General features: G+C 52.9%; 1 protein-coding gene across 1 annotated transcript in view; it reads right to left on the reverse strand.

Moving 5' to 3' along the window:
- BRWD1 (bromodomain and WD repeat domain containing 1) overlaps nt 1–10,819 on the reverse strand; it is an 88,309-nt gene extending 77,490 nt beyond the window's left edge. Inside the window, exons 1-3 of the mRNA XM_049785383.1 lie at nt 10,648–10,819; nt 10,542–10,571; nt 10,385–10,444 (exon numbers count right to left, since the gene is read on the reverse strand). Coding sequence (XP_049641340.1) covers nt 10,385–10,444; nt 10,542–10,571; nt 10,648–10,782 — 225 coding nt within the window. The 5' untranslated portion in view covers nt 10,783–10,819. The remainder of the gene's footprint in view (nt 1–10,384; nt 10,445–10,541; nt 10,572–10,647) is intronic.
- Between the last annotated feature and the right edge of the window lie 391 nt (nt 10,820–11,210).

An 11,210-nucleotide genomic window follows, 5' to 3' on the forward strand; every position in this document is an offset into this window, starting at 1 on the left:
GAGGCATCACAACGCCTCCCTCCAGAAGACGGTGTGAATAAGATTGAGATGGCCAGCATGCCAAGTACACATGCTCGTTCTGTGGCAAGACCAAGATGAAGAGACAGGCTGTGGGCATTTGACACTGAGGTTCCTGTAGGAAAACCAGTGTGGGTGGCACTAGGACCTAAAATGCCACTTCTGCTGTCACAATTACATCTGCCATCAGGGGCCAGAGTGATAGCACAGCAGTAAGGCGTTTGCCTTGCACGCAGCCAACACAGGACGAACTTCGGTTCGAATCCCGGCATCCCATAGGATCCCCCAGCCTGCCAGGAGTGACTTCTGAGCGCAGAGCCAGGAGTGTGGCCCAAAATCATAAATAGATAAATAATCTGCCATCAGAAGACTAAAGGAATTGAAAGACCAGTAGATCTCCCATCTGAAACATTGTTGGCTTATAATAAATGGGTTGATGTATGGGGCTGGAGAGAGAGCACAACGGTGTCTGCCTTGCAAGCAGCTGATCCAGGACCTAAGGCGGTTGGTTCGAATCCCAGAGTCCCATATGGTCCCCCGTGCATGCCAGGAGCTATTTCTGAGCAGATAGCCAGGAGTAATCCCTGAGCACAGCCGGGTTGGCCCAAAAACTAAAAAACTAAAAAATAAAATAAAATAAATGGGTTGATGTAAAAAAAAAAAAAAAAAAACACCACATATGCAGGGGCTGGAGAGACTGTAGAGGGTAAGAGGTGAGCTTTGCATGCTGATCCCTGGAACTGCAAATGGTTCCTCCAAGTACCAGTGAGAGTGCTCCCTGAGCAAAGAGTTAGAAGGAAGCCCAAGTGAGGAACCACAACCAAAAATGCAGTCACAACAGGCAGTGCTCACAGGTTCCTCCTGGAGGGCTCAGGAGTGAACATCAGTGATTAATCCTTGGTCTCAAGCAAAGCAAGCGCCCTATCTGCTGTGCTATTTTCTCGGGTGAATCTGGGAGAGCTTTAAAAACACAAAGATGATGGGGCAGGAGAAGTAACACAGTGGGCAGGACGTTTGCCTTGCACCTGGCCAAGCCAGGTTTGATCCCCAGCACCCTATCCCATCTGATCCCCCGAGCCTGCCAGGAGTGATTTCTGAGCATAGAGCCAGGAGTAACCTGAGCGCTGCTGGGTGTGACCTAAAAAAAAAAAAAAGTTGCAAACTTGATACAGATTTTGTTCAGCTATAAAGATAGAGACTTTTTTTGGTTTTTTTTTTTTTTTTTTTTTGGGGGGGGGCACACCTGGTGGTGCTCAGGGTTACTCCTGGTTGTCTGCTCAGAAATAGCGCCTGGCAGGCATGGGGGACCATATGAAACACCGGGATTCGAACCAACCACCTTTGGTCCTGGATCGGCAAGCCACTGTGCTATCTCTTCAGCCCAAGATAGACTTCTATGGCTCCTGGCCAGCCTTAAGCAGCCTTAGGCTACTGTCCCTTTAAAGGAAAAGGTCAATTACCAGAAGCCCACCTCTTGTAACTGCCTGTGACAGGATGGCAGTTGGAGCCTGAGAGAGCATGGAGGTAAGGCAGTTTGCCTTGCATGCAGAAGGACAGAGGTTCAAATCCCAGCATCCCATATGGTCCCCCAAGCCTGCCAGGAGCGATTTCTGAGCATAGAGCCAGGAGCACTGCTGGGTGTGACCCAAAAACCAAAAAAAAAAAAAAAAAAAAGAAAGCCCTAGGCTGAAGTGCTAGTGGGTAAGGAGACTCTGCCTCAGCTGCCCAGCCATACTGCTCCTGTCGATGGTCACTGCCGATTGCCGGAGAAACTGTTTCCCAAACTCCCAGCTTCTGCTGCCTTTTGCTGCCTCTCCGACTACTACTCCAGGCCTAACACTACCAAGTCCCAAAATGCCAGCAATGAAGACCAGACCCAGAAGGGTCTCCCAGTGAGCACCCGGGGCCTAGGCATCACTGTTCTCTCTACAAGGAAGGTTCTCTGCACCCCAGCTTCGACTGGGGCCAAGGAACATCCCACCTCGCCACCTGCTAAAAAGAAAAATTCCACAGGGCCTTCCAACCCATCCTGAAATGTCTTGTTTGTTCTTTGTAGCTTCAGGCCTCTATTTCCACGCAATTTCCACAGAAGGAGATGCCTGATGCAGTGGCATGAAAGGGAATGAGAAAATACACCAAGCATTGCTGCTCACGTATTAATCAACGCCAAAAACAGCCTTACAGAGGGCTGCGCTGGGGAATTTCCTCTGGGACTGGTCCCTTCCAGTTACCCTTCAAAAGGAGAAAGAATCGTGCATAGGGTCGGAGAGACTGACAGCAACAGGCCAGGTATGCTGACGGTCAAACCAACACCAGGACCAGACAAGCCATGCTAGGCATATCACGTCATGTCCTCTACTGCCTCAGCAGCTGCTAGAGAACAGAAGAAAAAAGGGACTCAAACATCAGCTCCTAGTGCTACTATCCCCACCCCCTGGCAAGGATTAAAAAGTTTACCTAGGAGCAATAGTACAGCAGGGAAGGCATTTGCCTAGTCTAGTCAACCCAGGTTCAATTCCCAGAATCCCATAAGGTCTCCTCCGAGCTCTGCCAGAATGATTCCTGAGCAATACTGGGTGCGGCCCAAAAAAACATCCCCTCCCCCAAAAAAAAAGTGAACTGAAGAATGTCAGACACGGGGCTGGAGAGATAGCATAGAGGTAAGGAGTTTGCCTTTCATGCAGAAGGACAGAGGTTCGAATCCCAGCATCCCATATGGTCCCCTGTGTCTGCCAGGGGTGATTTCTGAGCCTAGACCCAGGAATAACGCCTCAGCGCTGCCGGGTGTGACCAAAAAAAAAAAAAAAAAAGAATGTCAGAAATGAGGCCATGCATGAAGCTGATCTTGGCTCGAATCCTCAGAAAAAACAACAGAACTGCCGAGGGTGACCTGGAGTAGTGAGTACTGAGACAGGAATAGTCCCAGCACCAGAAACGCGACAACAAAAACCCACAGCATCCACATGGCTCCCCTAAGACAGAAATGTCTCTTCTCATTGTGGGATCCACAAGGCGTCCTCATACAGAAGTCTTTCTTCGGTGTGGAATCCACAAAGCTTTTTCTCAAGCAGAAGTCTCTCCTCTCAGTGTGGGACCCACAAGGCTTCCCTCAGACAAAAGTTTCTCTTCAGTGTGGAACCCACAAGGCTTCTCTCAGAAGACTCTCCTTTCAGTGCAGAAACCGCAGGCCTCTTCTCAGTCTCTCCTCAGTGTGAAATCTGGCTTGCACCAGGGGCAAGAAGAAATGAGCTCAACAGTCAGCCCTACACCAACAGTAATGGGACCTGGAGAAGGTTTCTAGCTCAGAGTCCACATTTTCCAGAAGTAAAAGCAAAAAGCAGTAAATGTACCTTCTTCAATAAATATGACTTGGGGGGGGGGAGGGGAGAGACAAACCTGGTGGTGCTCAGGGGATACTCCAAGGTCAGTGCTTGGGAATTACTCCCAGCAGTTCACCTGGCAACACAAAATGCCACATTCACCCTTGGGCTCCAGCCCAGAGAGCTCCCCCTGGCTTCTGCAAGTAGTCTAAGGCTTGAATAATTCCTCACCCCTAACCTAAGAACGAAAATAGTGTGAACACCTACACAGCAATTCCTGTCGACAGAAACAGCTCTAAAGGACTTTACTTATGCTAATTCAGTAAACCTTGCAACTATTTCTCCTGACTTTACAGTTGAGAAAACACATCACCTGCCTAGAACCAAAGAGCAAATAATGGCAGAGCCCTCACACACAGCTGGTACTACAACCCCTCCGCATCTTATCACTGTGATTAGCTATGCTGCTAAGGGTACAAAAAAATCACAGCATAATCAAGGGATTTGATCAGGGACTTCAAATTTCCGCATCTGGGCCAGAGCAATAGCACAGCTAACGTTAACCCTAACCTTAGAATGTGGCCAACATGGGTTAGATCCCCGGCATCTCATATGGACCACTGAGGCTGCCAGGAGTGATTTTTTTGGGGGTGGAGCCACACCCAGTGGCACGCAGAGATTACTCCTGGCAGGCTTACAGGACCATATGGGATGCCAGGATTCGAACCACAGTCCGTCCTGGATCAGCAGCTTGCAAGGCAAACACCCTATCGCTGTGCTATCTCTCCGACCCACCAGGAGTGATTTTTGAGTGCAGAGCCAGGAGGAACCCCTGAGCATCGCCAGGTGTGACCCAGAAACTTTGAGACCAGAAAGAGCGGTGCCCCCAGCACGTGCAGCACTGCAACCAAGGGAGCACCCGCCAGGCATATGCCCAAAGTGGCCACAATGTGGTCAGGCAGGTGTGCCACTTCCCGCCACAGCAGCCTCCAAGCAGCACAGCAACCGTCACAGCCACATTCTGAAGCAATTGGCAGGCAAGATTAGCCCCACAAAGCTAAAATTATGTAAGCGTGACACCCAACATTTGCATCCTAAATACCACTTCCCCGTTCCTCTATGCCAAAAAGGAGGGGCTTGGACAGGTGGAGGAGCCCAAGTTTAACTGTGAGACAAGCTCCTCCAGACCACCCTGTCCTCCCTGCCCCTCCCATCCAGATCACCAAGGAGGGACCCATCCTGCTGGCTCAGGCATATTTGCAATTGGCTCTATTAAAGTAAGAGAAAGGGGGGCCAGAGAGATAGCATGGAGGTAGGGTGTTTGCCTTGCATGCAGATGGTTCGAATCCCGGCATCCCATATTGTTCCGAGCCTGTGCAACACAACGCTGCCTGGTGTGACCCAAAAACAAAAACAAAACAAAACAAAAGCTAAAGTAAGAGAAGGGGACTGGGGCCAGAGAGATAGCATGGAGGTAAGGCGTTTGCCTTTCATGCAGAAGGTCATTGGTTCGAATCCCGGCATCCCACATGGTCCCTCAAGCCTGCCAGGAGCAATTTCTGAGCCTGGAGCCAAGAGTAACCTCTGAGCACTGCCGGGTGTGACCCAGAAAAAAAGAGAGAGAGAGAAAGGAGAGAGGGGGGAGGGGAGGAGGGAGGGAGGGAGGGAGGGGGAGAGGGAGAGAGAGAGAGAGAGGGAGGGAGAGAGAGGGAGGGAGGGAGAGAGAGAGAGAGAGAGAGAGAGAGAGAGAGAGAGAGAGAGAGAGAGAGAGAAGGGGACAGAGAGAGATAGGACAGCAGATGAATAAGGGTGAGTTCAATCTCCAGAGCCCCTATGGTCCCCTAAGCCAGCCATGAGTCGTCCTGCACACTATTGACTGTGGCCAAAAACCAAAGAATAAACATAAGAGTCAGTGAATAGTCACAGTGATTCTACTTTAAACATTCCTAAAGAAATGGTTTGCGGTATTTTGGGGGTTAGGGATATCAGCATATGCCCTGCATGCCCAGGGTCAGGGTTAGACCCCAGCATCACACTATACAATCCCCTGATCACTACCAGGAGCAGCCCCTAGCATTGAACCAACCAGTAGTCATCCCTGAGCACTGCTAGCTGAGACCCAAAAATATAACACACAGAAAAGGCGAGAGCAATAGCACAGCACATAGTGCATTTGCCTATCCGGGTTCAATCCTAGCATCCCATATAGTGTCCCTGAGCTTCCCCAAAGCGATTTCTAATCGCAGAGCCAGGAGAAACCCCTGAGTGCTGCTGGGCATGTCGGAAAAAAGAAAATGAAACCAAAGATCTAAAACTTCAGTGTTTCATAGCCCAGCCTCAATGACTGAATCTCAGCAATAAGAATCCAAAATCGGGCCTGGAGAGATAACACAGCGGCGTTTGCCTTGCAAGCGGCCGGTCCAGGACCAAAGGTGGTTGTTTCGAATCCCGGTGTCCCATATGGTTCCCCGTGCCTGCCAGGAGCTATTTCTGAGCAGACAGCCAGGAGTAACCCCTGAGCACCGCCGGGTTTGGGCGCCCCTCCCAAAAAAAAAAATCCAAAATCGTTTCATTAATTACTGAGCACCTATACCAGGCACCTCCAGGGAAGTCGAATGAGATGTACCTTGACTCCACAGCTTCAAGCCCGGCATCATTTTTACAATTATGCCAACTACTCAGTCATAACGTGAGAAGCTACTCCTCTTGCCCCAACAATGACATACTTGCAAACTAGATTAACGGCACCCCAGAAACTAAGGCGCCCTTCTGCAAACAGCAACTCACAGCTGTTTCTCTCCCTGGCAGAGAGCAGGAAGAAATGGCCATATGTGAGAATACAGAAAACCCTGCCACACTTTTCTAAGTAACAGCCACCTGTGCACTGGCACCACAGACATGAGTACTAAAAGAGGAAGCCCCAGAATGAGCCATGTCTCCTGTCATTCTTTCCCTCGGGCCACAGACCAGTAGCAGAGCTGCTCTGGGGGAAGCCCCAGGGTGCGCTGCAGAAGCGAGGAAGGCTGAAGGAAAGAAGAACACTTCAGAAAACTGAAAGTTGCTGAGCATCAGGCATGGAAAGCAGAGCCCCGGTCTCCAGAAGCCGGGGAAGCCGGCAACTCTGTTAAGTAAGTAGTCCAGAAGATTCAGTAATCTCAGACTGCTGGAAGGGAACGGCACAATCCTATCCTGGAAACAGGCAAAGCAGATAAGAACTAGGAGCAAAACCCAGAGACAAGTAGATTAGCACAGCCTCATGCCACATTGGCCGGGGATCACCTTCCTTCCAGGGTCTAATTCTGCTACTTAGGCTCTGCTTGGACAAAACATGCCCGAACATCCTCTCCAAAGATACTGACAGGGACAAGCAAGCCCTTGAGGCCTGCCTGAGTGACAGCACAGCGGGTACAGTATTGGCTTTGAACATGGTCAACCCAGGTTCAATCCCCGCACCCCATATGGTCCCCTAAGACCATCACAAGTGCTCCCTAAGCATAGCTGGGTACAGCCCAAAATCCAAGAATAAAAGCTTTGAGCACCAAGGTCCAACAGGAGCGGTCAATAAGAACAGGTACAGACACCTCAAAATTTCCGTTTCAGCCGAGCAGGATCACAGCAATTCCAAAGGGAAAGTTGCAGAGGCGACCACCAGGCTCAGTGAGTACCCCAGGCTTAACTTGCAACAATGAGAACAGTAAATCCCCTCAGAAACAGAGGAGCAACAGCATGGGAAGAGAACAATTACTACAAATTGATCCTCATTGACCTCAGTGTTGATAATTCCATTTGCCTGTGCTGTAACCAATGATACGAAGTCAACTTGCCTGTGCCTGCAATGGGCAGGCACAGGGTGGTGGGTGAGAAATTGGAGACCCTGGTCAAGGGAAGGCCACATTGGTGGTGGGATAGTGCTGGAACACTTAATGCCTGAAGTAACTATTAAAACTTGGGTCAACTAATTATAAAGTCTTTTAAAAACAAAAGAAAACAACAGCAGAGCTAGAGATGGGCCAGAAGCTCAGCTGTAGCCACATATGAGAATACAGAAAACCCTTTTCTATATAACAACTAACTGTTCAACTATTGTCTCTTCAAAACCAACCTCTGCCCTTTCTTCTTTCCTTCCCTCCCATTTGGGACTCTCCTGAGTACCCTGAAGAAATGCACCAAGGTGATAAAACAGCCTTCTGACCTGACTCCAATAGCCCCAATCCACAGCCACATTAAAAACATCTCCAGGGGCTGGAATGATAGCACAACGGTAAGGCATTTGCCTTGCACACAACCAACACTGGACGGATGACAGTTTGGATTCCAGCATTCCATGTGGTCCCCGAGCCTGCCAGAAGTGATGTCTGAGCACAAAGCCAGGAATAACCCCTGAGCGCCACCAGGTGTGACCCAAAAACCAAAAAGAAAAACCTCCAAAAACAGTCCTATAATTTTTTTTGTTTTGTTTTGTTTTTTGGGGGGGGCCACACCCAGCGTTGCTCAGGGGTTACTCCTGGCTGTCTGCTCAGAAATAGCTCCTGGCAGGCACGGGGGACCCTATGGGACATCGGGATTCGAACCAACCACCTTAGGTCCTGGATCGGCTGCTTGCAAGGCAAACACCGCTGTACTATCTCTCCGGGCCCCTATAATTTTTTTTTTTAGAGCTGCTCTGTAGAATTCAGGGATAAAGTCCGAGATGTAAAAACATGTGCTCAGCTAGAAAAATAAGACGAAGGGGTGTTGGTTAAGGCACTTGACACATGACCTCTCCCCTACGCCAACCTAAGGCTCAGTGACTGGAACCACATGGTCCCTGAGGACAGACTGCAGGAACAATACCCAAACATAGACAGAAGAAGCCCCTGCTTCTTCTGTCACTGGGTGAGTGAGGCCAAGCCCCTTTTCCCTCCAAAAGTAAAATCCACCACGGGCCAGAGGGAGAGTTTAAAGAACTGGGCATATGCTTTGCAAGTAGGAGGGTGGCATTAGATCCTTGGCACTGCCACAACCCTCCTGAGCTGGGAGCAGGAGCAAGAGAGGGAAGCAAGAGAAATAAATACACCTGTACTTAAGTGAACCCCCGCAGCTCAAACCCACCATAAACGGCTAAGACGTTTGCCTTGCATGTGGCCGACCCAGGCTTGAACCTCAGCATCCCAGAGTCCCCCCTGAGAACCTCTGAATTTCTGAACAGAGCCAGGAGTAACCCCTGAGCGCCGCTGGTGTTGCCCCCCCCCAAAAAAAAAGAGAGACATATTTGGTTGGAAAACTTGAGACAAAGCATGAATCTGCTAAGAATAACTCTTTTTACAGGGGAGTTCATCCTCAGACCCTTAGTTCTCTCGGTGTGTGTATGTAAGACAAACTGGGGGTGAATGAACAATAGCAAGGCAGGTAAGTTGGGTAAAAACCTTGCAATGAACCCAGGTTCTGAGTCCAGTCACACCATCCCATAGAGTCCCCCAGCCAAGCTCTACAAGGAGAGAGATCCCAGAGTACAGAGCCAAGAGTAAATCCCAAGGTTACTCGGGAGTCCTAAGAGCAATCTAGAGGTTGCTCTGGTTAATCCCTGAGTCCACTGATGGCAAAAATAATAATAGTATTTAGGAAAAAAGAAAAAAAAAGACCAAGTCAACCAATCACATTATAGATGAGGATTTGAAACCATCAAGGCTCTGAAAACAATCTAACTGCAAGACTCAGAACGTACACGCACTTTTAGGGGCCAGAAAGAAAACAAAGAAAGTAACACTCTCCAAGCCCCACCAGAAATGATCTCTAAGCAGAATGAGGAATAAGCCCTGAGTCTCACCGGGTGTGACTCAAGATCAATATACAGATTTTTACAGGGACAGCGAGTTCAGCTGTTCTCACATCAATGCTTTCCTCCCTCCCTCATAACACTATTTCTACCAGGCGGCACGAGCACTAGCACAACAGGTAAGGAAGGTATTTGCCTTGAACACAGCCTACACGGGTTTGATACCCAGCATCCCATAGGGTTCCCCAGCCTGCGAGAAACGATTTCTGAGCACAGAGTCAGGAGTCATTCCCGAACACGCCGGGTGTGACGCAGAAACAAAACAACAAAAATATTTCCACCAGGAGTAAAAATGAATAAAGCTTATCCCTTCAATGTATCGTTGTTGAAGAAATCGCTCAAAGAGAATTTTGAGAACTAGGTCAAATGTCAATGTCAAGTGTTCTGTGCTTCCAAGCAAGCAGAACCACCGACACAGACTGCCGCCCGTCGCCTGGGACCACAGGACTTCCTGAGTTCTAAAAGAAAGGGGAGCCAGCGGCCATGGCCAGTGACTATGGAGCCAAGACGGCGTCCGAGCCTCAACTGGGTCGGGTTTATCTGAGCACTGGAGAGGTGCGCAGTTCCGAGGGGCGAGGCGACGGGGACCGGTCCACAGCGGGGAAGAGCGCTTGCCTTGCACGGGGCTCCCTGCGGCTTGATCTCCAGCACCCCATCTGGTCCTAGAACACCACCGGGGGACCCTGATCGCACAGTGCAGAAGCACTGTTAACCAGAGCATCATCAGGTGTGTTTCCCCCACACCCACCCCCACCCCAGAGTGTCCAGGCAAAGGCAAAAGCAAAGAGGGCGGGTGGTCTACCCAGAGCAGCGAGATACGTTTAATCAGGCTGAAGGGATGCAAGGAAAGGAAGGAGGATCCGGGGGGAGACGCGTCTCTCGGCACGCCAGTGCCACAACTCAAGAGCCCGGCGCGTCTATTCCCAGGGAACAAGTGGCCGGAAACGGGGGCGGGCGGCCGGCGAGGGCAGCCAATGAGGAACGAGCTTCCAAACCGGCACGCCGGAGCCGGCCGCGAGCCGCGGGCTGATTGGCCCAGCGCGGCTCCGCCCCCTTCCTCGCGCACGCGCCCTAGGCGGCCGCACCTGGGGGCCCGGAGCCCGGGCCCCGGGGCGCACGGTCCGACGCCTCGGCCCCGACCCGACCCGACCTGTCTGCAGCGCTAAGGGGCCGGGGATGTGGGTTGGGGTGCGGATCGGGCCGGACGGGGATCGCAGGCAGCCCGGCTCACCAGCTCCGCGTAGGTCCTGCTGTGCTCCCCGCCTTGCCAGTCCAGCCTCTTGGGCAGCAGCTGCGGAGAGGGGGGAAGGCCGGCGGTGAGCGGGGGAGGGCGCAGCCCGGCCCGGCCCGACCCGACCCCGGGAAGCCCGGCTCCCCGGCCGCCCTACCTGGTGCTGCTCCAGCTCCTGCACCAGCACCTGCGGGAAGGGGAGAGTCAGAAGCGGGTCGGCGCCCGGAGCCCGCAAGCCCGCCCGCCCGCCGCCCGCCGCCCACCTGCGCGGCCCTGCGGCACGGGCCGGCCGAGAGGTAGCGCGCGATGAGGAAGTAGAGCTCGGCGGGGGGACACGGCGGCGGCGGCGGCGAGGAGGGCGACGGCGAGGCCGAGGCCGAGGGCGGTTCGGCGGCCATGGCGGGAGCGCGCGGGCGAGGCCGGGCCGGCGACGGGAGGCGACAGGAGGCGAGGCGAGGCGAGACGAGGCGAGACGCGGAGGCCGCGCCGACGAGGCCCGGGGAGGGCGGGCGAGGGGAAGACGAGCGGGAGGGGAGGGCCAGGCCGGGCCGGCCGGGCGGGCGGGCGGGCGGCGTCGGCGTCCGCGTCGCGTCGCGTCCCCTTCCCTTCCCTGCAGCTCGGCTCGCCGCGCCGCCTCCGCGGGAAAAAGGAGTCCCTGCCCGGCGCCGAGGGGCGGGGCGACGGCCGCTTCCGCCCGCCCGCGCCGCGCTCCGATTGGACGGGACCCAGGCCGGAAGCGCGGCCGGGCCTCGAGCGTGCGGCGCGGATCCCTGCGCGCGCGGTGAGGCGGCGCCGGATCGCCCCCGGCCATTGTGCGGCGGTCGGG

The sequence above is a fragment of the Suncus etruscus genome, chromosome 13 (assembly GCF_024139225.1).
Source record: "Suncus etruscus isolate mSunEtr1 chromosome 13, mSunEtr1.pri.cur, whole genome shotgun sequence".
Taxonomy (NCBI): Eukaryota; Metazoa; Chordata; class Mammalia; order Eulipotyphla; family Soricidae; genus Suncus; species Suncus etruscus.